Source organism: Anabrus simplex, chromosome 1, assembly GCF_040414725.1.
Source record: "Anabrus simplex isolate iqAnaSimp1 chromosome 1, ASM4041472v1, whole genome shotgun sequence".
NCBI lineage: Eukaryota > Metazoa > Arthropoda > Insecta > Orthoptera > Tettigoniidae > Anabrus > Anabrus simplex.
This window is the reverse complement of record NC_090265.1, coordinates 494653889-494669987: the sequence shown is the minus strand read 5'-3', so window position 1 is coordinate 494669987 and position 16099 is coordinate 494653889. Positions and strand designations below refer to the sequence as shown.

At 37.5% G+C, this 16099-nt stretch overlaps 1 protein-coding gene across 1 annotated transcript in view; it reads left to right on the top strand.

The window, feature by feature from the left end:
• Positions 1 to 15857, top strand: part of LOC136857009 (longitudinals lacking protein, isoforms H/M/V) — a 377513-nt gene extending 361656 nt beyond the window's left edge. Inside the window, exon 5 of the mRNA XM_067135346.2 lies at positions 14758 to 15857. Within this exon, the coding sequence (XP_066991447.1) occupies positions 14758 to 15074 (317 nt within the window). The 3' untranslated portion in view covers positions 15075 to 15857. The remainder of the gene's footprint in view (positions 1 to 14757) is intronic.
• Positions 15858 to 16099: the final 242 nt, after the last annotated feature.

Below are 16099 nucleotides of genomic sequence, written 5' to 3'. Positions count from 1 at the left end.
GGAGGTGAGCACCGCGCTCATCATGTGATTAAACACAGGTTAAGCATTCTGAAGAACAAGTATACACTAAAACTTGTCATCAGTTTAAACAATAAGAAAAGAGCAAAACTGTATTACTGCTGCAGTTTGGTGAATAATTTGAAAAGCTACTAGTTGCGTCTATAAGGGTATATTAATCAGCAGCCATGAAATATTGTTTGATTGTGGCAATTGTTATTTCTTAATATTTGTATGAAACACTCGCTGATTTCTTAATATAAAATTTGTACAAAAGAATCACTGATTAGTCCTTGATATGCCTATTACTGGAGACTTTCCCTATACAGTACATAAATCAGTTGCATATTCCTGCCAGTTCTTCAACTCTAATGTAATGACTTCCTATTGTTTTGGAAACTTCTGTGATTGTGTTTATTTTTTAATTTTTTTTTTACAAGTTGCTTTACGTTGCAAAGGGCTAGGAGTGCAAAGGAAGTGGCTGTGGCCTTAATTAAGATACAGCTCCAGCATTTGCCTGGTGTGAAAATGGTAAACCACGGAAAACTATCTTCAGGGCTGCCGACAGCGAGATTCGAACCCACTATCTACTGGATACTGGCCGCACTTAAGTGACTGCATATCATGTTTTAAGTTCCTATTAATTTTCTTAGCTTTCTCTACTTGGTTTTCCCTTTCCATTACTAGTATAAACTTCCATAATATGAGTAAAGTGTTTTGAGATAATGGAAGTACAAAGTATTTTTTAGATTTTACTATAAGTTTAGTTTCCTATTGTAATTACCAGAATTGATATAATTCCTACCTTATCAGCTGATATATATATATATATATTTTTTTACATTATCGCATTCTTCTATTTCTGTTTATTGATTTTCAGTTCCTTTTCCTTCAATATTTTATCAAAATTCAGTAGGCCTACTGAAGGAGAATATTTCTCTTTGTGCAGCTTTTGTTGCTGGTACTTTATAGTCATTGTGTAAGTGTTAGGAGTTTCTTTATTTTTAATATAACTTGCAGCTCTGTGTTCTTTATAGTATGATAATAATGTTAAATGTCTACAAATGTGTAATGTGTTTAGAAGTAAAAGTAGTGATTAGCATAGTCCTGTTTTCAAGTACAAGATTTTTTTTAAAGATATTTTATCTTAGAACTTTTTTTTTGCCTGTTATGAAACTGGATTGTATGTAGTAATTTTACTTGTTTAGCAATCTCTTAAATGCAAGGTCTGTTCAGTATTATTACTCTTAAGTGTTCACATTTAGTGAAAATATTATCAACAACTGATGTTAAGCCAAAGGATAGTATTGTCTTCAGATTTCATGTTCCTCAACTTCATTATCATCCCAGTGCTAAGCTGTATATTGACATTAATGAGTTGTATTATTGTACAGAATATTTTTATAGCTTATATAGTGTTACTTTTTTTTTTTTGTTATGGTCATTGCTATCCAATGATAATTTGATTGTGTTGTATGATTAAAATGGTGTAACTCCTTTGAAAGTGTTTGTTAATTAAATTATGTAGTTATTTATACTACCATATTATGTTGACGGAATGCTTTGTATGCTGTAGATTTGTTTCCTTTTTCTCCCTAATCCTGTTGGCGGCTCTTCTTGTTTAAGGTGCTCAGATGATGTACTACTGCCGAATTTGTGCACTGTAGGCTGTAAGCGTATATTCCTTTGTTTCTGCTCTGTTTCTCGGAACAATGACAGTCCTCAGAATGAGGAGATAAAAGCTAAGTTAGGAATGAACTCAGTGGATGAAGTTATACACATAAATGGCTTCGGTGTTGGGGTCATGTGAGGCAAATGGAGGAGGGTATGTTAGCTAGGAGAAGTAATGGATTCGACCATGGAGGGTAAGAGAAGAATGATTTAATGGCAAGAAGTGTAGAACTAAATGAGATGACAGACCTAATTACAAATAGAGGATTGTGGAGATAATTTGCAGAAGCTTTCAGACAGAACAGTGAAAGGTATTAACAGTCTCTAATGTATGTATGTATGTATGTATGTATGTATGTATGTATGTATGTATGTATGTATGTATGTATGTTTAAAAGGATCGTCCACAGTCTGATTACACCCAACCATTAAGATTAGTGATGGGCAGTCCGTGACGGGGTCTCGAGATTTCACGAGACTAGCACAAGCACTTGTTTCTCACAAGAAATGTCAAGATCTTGAGAGCGTTGTCTCTGCATTGTGCGACGAGCAGCTTGTCGTAGGCCTATAGGTAGACAGAGCTGAATGCTGTTTGTGCCGAGTTTGCGAATAGCCAATCATGGGCTAGGCTGTTCATTTCTGCGAGGTCTGTTATTGACGCAGTATAACATAATTATAAACGGTACACATTCTGGCATTGTATGCAGTGGTAAGAATACGAATAAGTAAGCTAAGTACAGAAACTGATGACTACTATAAGTGTACATTGTTATCACTCATTTATCAAACCCCACATTCAATATCCTTTTGACCAGTGATTGTGTTTACGACATTATGGTGATGAAGGAGATAATTCCTTACAATGTTATAGAGTATTCGTGTCATAATTCGGTATATGTCAGTGCAGTGTATAATTGTGTCTAATTGTACGCGACGACTTTAAGACGATATTCAAAATGCAGTGTAAGTCGTGCGTGTGGGACTATTTTGAATGGATGCCACATAGCATAGTCCGCTGTGTTGTTTGTTCAAACGAAGTAAAATACATCAGCAGAAATACTAAAGGGGTGATCCAGCCCTTAAAAACTCATAATATCACTGAAGGATCACAGAGAACACCTCCAGCCTGGTCTGCATGACAAGAAGCTACCCTGTCGACAACAATTGTGAGGTATCCAGGTAGGTGTACACCCTATCTACCGTTATTAACAAATTTAAAATAATTTGTGAACCGTTTAAGATATGACATTCTGTTTTCACTTTCGTTAATGGTATGAAGGGGCTAATAGTTGAACATGCAGTACTTTTCCAGGCTTTTGACAAAGTTTATCAGCATGCACTTCCATATGAGGATGTTATTTCACGCAATAACTGCTGATGATATACTATCAAGCTTACCCTCATAGTTACTGGGATGGCGTTCAGATCGCAGCACAGGAGAATCAGTCTCGAGATTCTCGAAAGAGTCTTGAGACCTGCGACGTCAGTCTCGAGAGTCTTGAGCGAGAGCATTGCCCATCACTATTTGAGATGTATGAACTTACAGAGTACAATTGATAATTGACAAGAATTTATAGACAAAGTAGACAAAGTAGTAGAACTACAGTATGTCTCACCATGATTGAGAGTCGAAGAAAACAATCGCAACCACGTGTACTCTGAAGTACTACCTGTTCCAAAACATACTTTCTTCTCAACAACACTATTTCATCTTTTTCAATAAGCGCCCACTGGTGATTTTGAAATACGTAAGTGAAGTTCATAATTTTCAAAAATCTACAAAGAGTTGCACGACAAAATGTAGGCAATGTATTATCATTATTAACTGAGGCTAATATTTTAATCCAAATTGTTATTTTATTTCATAAAAAGAAGTGATGACGTTTTATTTTCCCATAACGAGTTTTGTAAAACTGTCATATTATTTATTTAAAGACCAAAATTGCTGAAAAAATGACGTTTAGTAGAGTAAGACAAGGACGTTAGTGAAAAGTTTTCTGGGACAATGTGATCTGAATAAAGTTATTTTTTATCTCGATACTGTGCCGTAATTTTCTGCGAGTACATACACATCCAATAAACAAAACAGATCTACCCAGTGAATGTGTATTTTTTACTTTTCATTAAATAGTGGCATTTGTTAAGAAACTAATCAATATTATGGAAGAATCACACAAAACTGTAGAAATTATACTCCATTACTTTAAAGATACATCATCTTACATGTAGTAAATATTAACTTTAGTGCTGATGACACAAATGCAAATTTTGGCTCAAATCACTCTTCATTTATACAATTAAATAGAGCAGCCTAAATTATAAAATACAGTAGAACTTAGTTAATTTGAACCTTGAAAGCTCCAAAACAACAAAATGTATTAAACATGAATATAAATTAAACAATATTTCACACCGAATGAGCTCAAATCTCAAATTCAAAACAATCCCTACTTTTTCAGTGGTTTTTCAAGTTGGAATGCCGGTAGAATACAGCAAATCAATAATAGGTCATAAAACTGTTTACAACACTTTATCATTAAAAACCTAGTCATTGTTGCTTAATCTGCTTGCACTATCAAATGTCTTCATTTTCCACCTTCCAAGTCTTCAGTTAGTCAGCAGAATGTCTCATTTCATCTGCTGATAGCTGTTAGTCAACACCTTGTGGAGTTCTGGGTTTAAGGCTAATGAGCTGATTTTCCTGGTTACCAAAACTGAAAGTCATTACCTAGAGATTATTCAAGGATCATCCCTCAGCCCAACAAGGAATTGAACCTTTTCTTAGCTTCACGACAGTTGGAGTTCTATTTCCAGCACCAGCACAATACTACACTACTTTCTCTTCCACCCAGGCAGCATTTCATCATCCTAAAACATTTTTTATTTTATTTTTAATATTGGAGTTCTAATAAAGTATTGTTCTTCAAATTAAGGAATGTATTATTTGAATGAAACATTTTGTTGTGCGTGAATGTGAAGGGAGTGGGAGAAAAGTACTAATTATTCAAGAATTTGAATTTTAAATGTTTGAATTAACCCATTTCTACTCTTTTAACATAGCTCTGTGGTTAATAATACATTTTGCCATCTCTTGATGGATTAAATATGGATACCCTTCCGAGTTGTAGTGAGACACCCATGACTCACCAGTCATGCCAGAAAAACATCCCCTCCATTGGCAAAGAGACACAACACCTCTCGCCAAGTATCCATGTGTATAGTTATTTGTTCAAGTAGCAACAGACATGAAACCCAACTAACACAAACACAATTCATATGCAGATGACATTCTAAAGATTTTGGTATGTTTATGTATGTTATTTGCCAATCTTTGTTGACAGTCACAGCAACTTTATTGATGTTGACTTTTGTGTCAGCAGATGCAGAAAGAATCCACCTTGCTTGAGACTAGAAAGTTTTCCTTCTTCTAAGTCCTTGATCCACCTAAAGACTGTACAAGGTAGACAATATTTACCGAAAGAATGCTGCTGACTTCCATACTTTTCTGAGGCTTTGATTGCAAAAAAAGGAAAATGAAAAACATTTATTGTCCTATTTGTTAACTTAAACAAGGATTTGTTAAGATAAGTGTGTAGAAGGAGAAATATGTAAAAGTAGGTCCTGCTGTAATATTGGTGCTGCGAATAAGTATAAGTTACACATAGAGTTTTATATTTTGTATGTCGTTCCATTCAGTGCAAGCAGCACCTATAACAAAGAGCATTGCTACCAACGAAAGGATAAGATTGGTGCCATCTACATATATAGGCATTAAGAATCAAACCTCTGTCTTTTCAAATATGCACAATACAAATGTGTAACTGTAAAGGAAACTGTGAAAAATTGATCTGTCTCTGTTTATTAGCCTTCACAGTAGAGCACTGCATTATGATTCTGCCATAGCTGTTGAACTCAATTGAATAATTTATGGTAAAAAAGTGAATAATAGGTTGCAAGAGAGGTCTTTGGGTTCTGTTGTTCTAAGTACATTTTCAGAAGTACCAGTTAATGTAAAAATTAGGCTTGAGGAGAATTTTGCAAGATTTTTACAAGGAAGCTACTGCAGAATATCTTGAGATATGATTTAATTCTTCTGAAAAAAATACATTCCTTCAAATTGGAATATGAGGAATGGTGTTAAATTTGAATTTGAGCCTTACATCAATCTAGATGGGTCTTATAATTAATAGTGTATCACAAAGAGATAGTATGGCTTTAAAAAGAATGATTGACCAGATGGTGGTAGTCAAAGAGTAGACATTTTTAGAGCTATCCAAAAAGAAATGTACCAGGTAGTCATATTAGTAAGCTTTTGTTTAAGCATCACTACGTTGAGTGCATCTGTGTTTTTCCAAATAGATTTGAAATAGTCTAGCATAAGAAACAAGTGTACACCTGAATTCATCAAGATGAGAGTTGTTCATTTCCATCAATTTCTCAACCATATCTTGTAAAAGAGTCCTTAAACCTGTGAAGTTAGACAAGGATTTGTTAAGATAGGTGTGTAGATGAGAAATATGTAAAAGTAGGTCCTGCTATAATATGGTACTGCAAATAGGTTTATACCTACATGAAGTATTATATTTTGTAAGTATTCTTACCTGATAATCTGCTCCCCTACTTACTGTCATTCAAACTACAGTATAAATTACTGTGGAAAGTGATGTGCTGATTAGAAATAGTCATTTTTGTTCTTCAGATACTGTACTCCTATATAATTAAATACATTTTCTTTATATTTCAAGATTTTTCTTTCTTATGGTCTAATATATTTGGTATGCCTGGTTACGGATGACAGTTTATTCATAACATGGCAAGGTTTTTAAATCCAAACATAAATCCTAATCAGCTGGATAACAGCACGTCAGTACTTGTAAAAGAGATTAGTTAAATCTATAACGGCAGGTATTAGGTATGAACTGTTAAGTAGAGGGAAGCCACAAGGTTCCTGTCACAAATGGAGGGTTGGTAGTGAGAACAGCTAGATGTAGATTAGCCGGATCTGCTATCCCCTTCATTGACTTCAGCACCCTTTGCCCATACTTCACCTTTACCATCCCGAGACTCACTTAAACATTCGAAGCATATCATCTACTCCGCTTCTTCAGCATTTCTCACATTTTTTAAAAAGCTTTTAATATCTTGCACTTATAGTTGATATGAAGGGAGTTCAGTATATAATGCAACACTTTTTTTTTTTCTTTCTAAAAGCAGATTGGTTTTATTGAGGATTCAAATACACCATGGTATTCCCCAATCCTTTTGTTACAACACGTATGCCTGCATGGCACCACTCGACTGGTTGATGTCGGAGCCAGCGTCGTGCTGCATTGATAACTTCCCCGTATTCCACGTAGTGCTTCCTGCAGCGTGCATCCTTCATTGGGCCAAACAGATGGAAGTCAGAAGGCGTGAGATCCGGGCTGTAGGGTGGACGAGGAAGAACAGTCCACTGAAGTTTTGTGAGCTCCTGTTGGGTGCGCAGGTCTTGCATTGTGGAGAATGAGAAGTTTGTTTGCATTTTTGTTGCTACAAACACGCTGAAGTTGTTTTTTCAATTTTCTTAGAGTAACATACTATAATACACTTCAGAGGTGATAGTTTCACCACGAAAGAGGACATCGAACAGAATAACCCCTTCAGAGTCCCAGAAGACCATAGCCATGACTTTACCAGCTGAGGGTACAATTTTGAACTTTTTCTTTGTGGAAGAGTTGGTGTGGCACCACTGCATGGATTGCTGTTTTGTTTCCGGTTCAAAGTGATGAATCCATGTTTCATCGCCTGTGACAATGTTTGTCAGGAAATTGTCACCTTCAGCCTCAATAACGAGCAAGCAATTCCATACAGATGTTTCTTCTTTGCTCTTTATGGTCTTTTGTTAGGTGTTGAGGAACCCATTGGGCACAAAGCTTTTAATACTCTAGCTGTGGATAAGTGTGTCAGCACTACCAACAGAGGCGTCAAGTTCAGCAGTAAGGTTTTTGTCTGTGATCCATCTTATCACCTCGAATAAGGGTGTCCCGCACATTCCAACTTTGCAGGTCTCACAACTGTGTGGTCGACCTTGTTGTGATTATGAAACGCCTTTCCCAACGATTTACCATGCTTTTGTCCACTGCCAGGTCTCCATAGACATTCTGCAAGCACCTATGAATATCTCTGATGCCCTGGTTTTCCGCCAAAAGAAACTCAATAACTGCTCTGTGTTTGGTACGCACCTCCATTACTTACGCCATTTTGAAGGCTAGTTATAGCACTGCCACATATTGGAAATTAATGAAACTTTATGAGATGAAGTGGGAATATTGAAAGATGTCCCAAGCAAAATTTCAATTTTTAAAAACTGAAATTGGCCGAGAAATAAAATGTGTTGCATTATAAAATAAACACCCCTTGTAATTGTATAATACAGATCTGTAAGAAAGGCAACTAAAAATCTTTAATATCTCCATTATTCAATGTATGAAGAATAGTTTAGGACATAAAGATGCAGGCTTCTTAAAATATTTTTGTATGTCTGATTGACAGGAGTATTTCACCCTGCTGTAATAAAATAATTTATAATGTAAATTCCAAGTTCTCACTTCAACTTCAGTGTATTTTGTGAAATTATGTTGTATTTTACTGTGTTGCCATAACAAACTGACCTAAAAACAGCTGAACGTAGTTTTGATTTGTCAGTTTATTAATCAGAATGTAAAAGAATTACATATGGGTCAGATACTTAATGTTCACACACTAAAGAACTATTTTTTATGTATAGTTTAATGATAAGAGCTAATGGTGTACTGACTTCAATAATCCACACCTTACTGCCTGCAGAACTCTTGTATATTCTAAGTGTGATTTAAATTCCCTGTTCTGTGCCAAGTTTTAAAAGTAAGATATTGTAACATGATGGTGCGGTAGATAAATAAACACAGAGAACTGGTAGCACTTAATCTACACATTAACACGCACACAGCCATGTCAGGATCACAACTTACATGCCACAGTACAAATCACACTAATTCACACTCGGGGTCTTCGCCTACTCACACACACACACACACACACACACACACGCACGCACGCACGCGCACACACACACACTCTCTCTCTCTCTCTCTCTCTCTCTCTCTCTCTCGCACAGTTGCTCTCGTTACTGCTGTCACAGTCCCCAGTTCACAGCCTGCACATGTCAGTCTCGCAGTTCAGGATGATTTTCGCTGTCTGTTCCCTCCAATAACCTCCTTTCCTTGTCCCCTGATGATATCCAGTGTTCTCTTCCACGCCACTTCAGCACTGTACATTCACTACACAGCGGCTGACCCAAGTGTCCCCTCATGGTGACAGACATGCAGGATGAATAAATACTCTACAGGCTGTCAACTTACTCTGACTGTCAACACTTAACTCGCTGACAAAGCTCAACTAACTCACACTGAACCCACAACACTAACTGAACTGAACTCGCAGGTCTCACCTGATTCGTATACCCGGGCCAGTCGTTGTAGAAGAGTCCAGAGGCTGAACACATCTAGAAACCTTGCGAGATAGAAAACTTCACGTTAATTGTTCATGCATTTTCCATTTGGACCCCGTGTCACCATGGGTCTTCCACCTAGGCTCAACCATGAGTGGTGCAGCTTGGAGGGGGGTTGACGGGCCTGAATGTGCGGTTACTGCTTCACGCATTGGTCCCTCCCAAAGTCAGAGATTGAAATGGCAGACGTAGAGGCTGCCCGCGTTTCACTGCTTCCCCACTAAGAGCAAGGTGTTGCAACTTGCACCATGATATGGCACTAGATTATTTGATCGGGTGGCCATCTCCTTCCCATGGGGGATCAACTAGGTCCGGTCTGCGACATCCTTGTTTCAGTTGGCGATGATCCGCAGGCTCCACTGGCTTGCCCTGCGTTCACACCTCTGTCCACTTCCAGAGCCTGAGTACCTTTGTAGTCCACCACACAAATGACTCGCATGTCCCAAACTTTGCCCCGCTGAGTCTCCTCTTCTTCCGAGGTGCCGAACTCGATGTTTGCACTGACGCGCAGCTTTGTGCTGGGACGAGCGTCCTGGTCAGATGGCCTTCATATTCATTAGTCACTGGTTGGGCCTCCATTAGCATTCAGTTTCCTAATGGGTGGGGTCGCTCCAGGTGTGCCGTTGCCATCGCTGCCTCCATCTCCGGGGATATCGTCAGAGCCACCTTGAGGTTCTGCTTCCCGCTGAGCATCCTCCTTGAATGGCTCTTGGCGCTGTGGAGCTTAGCGTAGATATCAGCTGCCTTGCACTTGGTGTCACCCAGGGGCGGCCCATGGTCACATCACCTGGTGACTCTATCTTAGCGTTGAATGCCCACGGTGTTCTATCAGTGCTCTGACTCTTCTCTTGCAGCTGCACTTGGTAGGCAGCTCTTGGTTGGTGATCAGTGCAGAGCCTGTCAAGTACTCCCGCAACCTCCTCGTAGGTCAAACATGGCTGGAGGTTGCGTCGTACCTCCGTCTTCTTCCCACGTAGTTCGGTGATCGGGTATTCTGCTTGTTCCTCTGGCGTCAGTCCGGTCTCAAACTGGGTCTGGCATGTTCCCCAGGAAGCGGTCCTGTCTCACCATGGGGTATCCATTTTAACGCTTCCGGAGCTGCCATCTCTACTGGTGGGCTCTAATCAGGTCTCCCTGCCATTTTCTTCTCACGCAGGGCACTCACTTTCCCCTTCGGGTCTTGAGCTCCCGACTTCACAATCACACATATTACTTCGGACCACTTCTCATCCTGCACGACATCATTCCTCAGCTCGGTTTCGAGAGATCGCACTTCATTTTCTTACTTCAAGTGCCCGTTCTTCAGTTTACTTAAGTATGTTTTCAGTTTGCTATGTTGTTTCTGACCCAATACCAGCTCGCTACTGAGTCGGTCCCGGCGCTGTTTAAGTTCGCCCATGATCTTGCGTCCTAGTTGATCATAGCTTGATTTAATTTATACATTTTGAAAAATTTTTATGTGTGATTTGGTAGAATCTGATGATGTTCGTTCAAGTACGAAACATGCTATTCTATTTTCATTAAGTTGTTCCTTTTTCAGGTATAATGCTGTAGGTATGTGTTTTCTTCTTCAGGTAGTTTTAAATCTATTTATTCAAAATTAGTTTCAGTAGACTGAACAACCTAACAGTTCTAAATTTACATTTTGTTAAATGTTGTCAATTATGTGTCATACATGCATGTATATAATTCCTAGTACTACCGTAATGGAAGGCTGTACGAATTTTAAACCGCTTTATACACTAAGAGATCTTCACATTTTGCTTTTTTAAATTTCATCTGATGCAGTAGATCACATCTTCCTTCATCTTTGTACCAGTTTTCATTTTTTAAATTCCCAGTAGTTTATTTTTTTAGATGTATGCTCCATTCAGAAGAGTAGGTGTTGCATATGAGCACAACTGCTCTGTATCTTGTATGATGTTCGTTGAGTTGCATAATGTACTCTCATGGTCAATGGGTAAAGCAAGAATCTTGACCATATTTCATAACGTAATTTCCTGATTCACTTTTTTAAATGCAGAATTCTTAAGATGTTGCTATCCTCAAGGATGAAACAAAATGGTCACATTTAATTAGAAAACAAGGGGTTACCAATAAGAAAATGCCAAATAATTCTATACTTTTAAAACTTTATATTAGAATTTCCCTCGAAATCGACTTACCATCTATTAGGTCGTGTTACGTACATATAGTACATGTTGAAGAGGTGTTAAGTACGGAACAAAAATGGTCTACTGGACACCAGTGGGATCCGAACCTACGATCTCCCGATTTTGCATCGGTTGTTCTACCACTGAGCTATGGTGGCATAGGTCATATTTGTTCTGTTGGAAAGGATCTAAGCTACAGATCTGGCAGTACTGCCATCGCACTGTAGAGTGTGTGCAAGTAGCCTGTTGTGGGCCAAGTCAATGAATATTGAATTTTCAAGACCACATTGTAATCGAAATCGACTTTCAACCTATTAGGTCATGTTATATACGTATAGTACATGTTATTTCCAGCAGATTGAAAGTGTTGCCAGATGACCTTGCATGGGCCGCCAAAGGAAAACAACCCCAGGGCAGGAATGTTTTGTGCATCTAAAAGCTCTCCAAAACTGCAAAGTTACAGCATAAACACTACAGGTCGATCTATAGTAGGTTTCCGGTGTATGAGTTAGTGACCAAATAGTCAGAAACCAGCTTCAAGAGGCTAATTTTAGATCCCGACAATGCGCTCCAAGTCCGTGAACTGGGCTGACAGGAGACTGCAGTTCGCTAGCCATCATCTGCACTGATAGCTAAGACGCTGATATCCTGTGCTGGTCTGGGATGAATCCCTTTTCATATTATATCATTCAGATGGTTGTTTGCAAGTCTGGAGGAGATTGCAGCAGGTCCTCTAGAAACCATTTGCACTTACATACTACGATCCTAGAAATGGACGAACAATCGTTTTCATTGGTCAGCTTTGAAAGACGCCCTTTCCACGTCGTGGGCGTGAATTTATTCGCTGTTGACGATTAAGATGCCAGATACCATATCACCTGGACGACATTTATGAAATAAAAACATACGCCTCAACCCAGGATCGACCTCTTGACCTCCTACATGCTAACACAAAACTCGATCCACTGCACCAGCTGTACAGCACGACTAATATGTGCTGACAGAGGTAGTTACCCTACATGTGGTTACAGTGTTGCGATATTGCCACTCTTCAACGTCCTTTCTCTGCCGGATATACTCGCAGGGCGAACTGTTGTGAGAGACATTTTTTAATTGCTGGCGTGTGAGGAGTCGCGCTGTGATGCCCGAGTGTGCAGATTTCGGTTCATCCTGTATATATGTACATGTTAATATCAGGGTGGTTCAACTTCTCAAATAAAACTTGTTCTTTCAAGACAAATAAAAAAAATTGCCCAATTTCACTTGTAGGGATATTACTACTACTACGACTACTACTACTACTATTATTATTATTATTATTATTATTATTATTATTATTATTATTATTATTGTTGTTGTAAATTTGAGAACAGAATATTGAAAATCTGGTAATAGCTAACATCATCACACACAATCATCTATTTTTTTCAAACCATACAAAATGCTCATTAATAATGTACAGAGGCCAAATTTCAAGAAAAACCCTCAAATAGTCGCAGAAATTCCAGCCCCACAGTGTAGGAGTAGCATGCCTGCCTCTTTCCCCGAAGCGCAAGGTTTTTAGTACTACCATCAGCACTGTTAATAAGATGGCTTTGATATTTTATAATGATTATAACATGTATCTGACGGCTGGTTCAAGGTCAACTCAGCCTGTGTGATTACAATTGAGGAGCTGCCTAACGGTGAGATGTCAGTCCCGATCTAGAAAGCCAAGATAAATGCCTGAGAGGATTTGTTGTGCTGACCTCACAGCACCTCGTAATCTGTTCGCCTTCGGGCTGACGTTTTTGATTCACAGTACTCTGTTTCATCTTGTGCTATATAGCCACCCTTCTGGCCTGTATTAGAATGATTTCAAATGCTAGGGAGAAGTCCCAGTAGATCACAAACTCTTGAGAAACATACTGATCACTAATGCCCTTCCATACTACTTTGTTTTTAAGAACATACCTGTGCGAACAGGGATTTTTAGTACTGAATAGCATTAAAAGGAAGAGATGTCTTTCTGTAGGTTAAAAATTATGGATGTGTTTGTGACTCTTCCCTGTAGTGAACAATTGTGCAAAAGTACACAGCTCTGAATTCCCCACTCAGTTACAACAATAATGATACCAACATATCAGTTTTTATTACATCTTTGCAGTTCTCCAAGGTTAATAAAAGAATTACCAAAATATTTAATACACTAACCTGTTTTTTTTTAAATTAAATATTTTCCCTATATGTGTATTTATTTTATTTTTATTTTTTTCATAACACTGCCACTTATTATTATTATTATTATTATTATTATTATTATTATTATTATTATTATTATTATTATTATTATTATTATTATTATTATTATTATTAATCAAATACAGTCATATCAGCACACTAAATTTTATTTCAAAACTGGTTTTTGGACTGATGATGGACCTTAGAGTCCAAACAGAGTACTGCAAATCAAAAACGTGTGAGACTGATGATGGACCTTAGAATCCAAAAACCGGTTGTGAAATACAATTTAGTGTGCTGATACGACTGTATATGATTAGTTATAATAATTAGTACTACCATCAGCACTGTTAATAAGATGGCTTTGATATTTTATAATGATTATAACAACACTGCCAGGCAAGTTTGGGACACACCATTTGGGAACTGCTACACGAGTGCATGCAATCTCTTTATCTTTTGGTAATAGTATAGAAAGACTTAAAATAGGTTGAAATGCCAGTTCTGAATTGAAAAATAAAATTTAAGAATCCGACAGATTCAAACGAAGAATGTAAATGGATAAATCTACTGACCAAAGAGTTTTCCTGCTGCTGCTGGTGCAGCTGCTTCTCTAATTTTGAAACAAAAGAGACTACAGATTTCCAGATTTAGAAGACTACTGTGTTCTAAATTCGATTCCGTTTTTATTAGCTTTCTAATGGTAATGTGATGGCATTCAATATTTCTAGTGACGCAAGAGGAGGACTAATAAGATAATCATTTCGGCCTTTAAAACGACAGTCACCATCGGCATCAGAATCAAGAAAACTATCTTGATGTTTACTTTCGGTGGAAATTTTATCGAGGCAGCATCAGTGTGATGCGATATTTAAATAGCTCTTTGTGTTGAATTAAAAAAAGCTATTGAAGATATTTAAGACCCCTACTTGTAAATAATATCACTTAATCTGTAAGAGATAGTATTTACTTTCATGTCTGAAACTAAGAGTTAACTCACCTTATGCAGATATTTTGTTTCCTTAATACTTGCAAGAATTAGACCTGTGAGTATGGAGCTTTTGTGTTATGTTTTTCTAATGTTATTCGCTAGTAGAGAAAAATATATTTTGATGTGAGTTGTGGAAAAAATGGCTTTCTTTGGGCAGGATAAAGAAATAAAAATATTTTTTCTGTACTCTCTTTCAGTCAAGGATGTTGCAGAGAGACCCATAATACAGAGATTTGAGACGTTAGAATGGAATCCCACTTTCAGACCATTGAAGGGACAACAAGTTAAAACAGATGATAAATGTTGGAATGTACCAGGACGCCCAATTCGCAAAGACCAGGACAAGTTGCAGCTGGCAGCTGTTGAAGTATTGCGTGGTGTGTCCTTACGACAAGCAGCAGAAACGTACAAAGTGCCTCGCACAACACTATACGATTTTATGAAGCGGCATGGGTTTCTGGCAGTTTGGCCTGGCAGTGGACGAAGACGAAACTTTTATAGTCAGACTCAGTAGAATTGTTTCATTGTACTTTGTAATAATACTCGAGGGAGAGGGTGCAACTGTGAATTATTAGTGAAGCACGAAGGTCGCGTTTTAAATTTTTGTACTCTTAGAACTTAAGTAACAAATGTCTTCAATGTTTGTAATTTACTTCCTGATATATATATTTATTTATTTTTTAAATTTATATGCTTAAGCATTTGTCTACTGGGCAGTATTTTCCTCTGTCTCCTCCCTTTTGAAACATCCCTGAAATATCCATATTCATTTAAACCTCTTGAGTTTTCAAAAAATGTAGTGAAGAAATTAAATATTTTATGCTTTGTGAACACTTGTAACTGATATAAATTAATTTCACATTGCATTGATACATAATGTGTCTTTTTCTTGATTTTCAACTTTTATAGTTCTGTACTGTTTGTCACATAATTGATTAATAGTCTTACCAATGCAGATTTATTTAGAACTGTATTGTAATCTTTTGTACTAGATATACAAATCTGAATTTGTCATTATAGGTACCCCACAAGTATGGGAAGTATAGTTTAAATAAATAATATAAAATTGTTATCATTTCTCAGACACACAGTTACCACATGAAGGAGAAATGCCATAGTACAAATAATTTATTTCTTGAAAGATAAAAATATTATAGAATTGCATATGTTGATTTCTCATTTTTTGCTGTAGTAGAAAAATTACTTTGTATTAAATGTTCTGACCAGACAATAAAGTTGCAGATTACTTCTGGGAATATTGCAGAAATATTTTCATCTTTGCATTATTATTAACATATGGAATTTAACTGGATATTGCCTGTGTGAATATTGTTTCAGGGCTGCCGATAGTGGGATTCGAACCTACTATCTCCCGGATGCAGGCTGTGAGCTTGCATCCGGGAGATAGTAGGTTCGAATCCCACTATCGGCAGCCCTGAAAATGGTTTTCCGTGGTTTCCCATTTTCACACCAGGCAAATGCTGGGGCTGTACCTTAATTAAGGCCACGGCCGCTTCCTTCCAAATCCTAGGCCTTTCC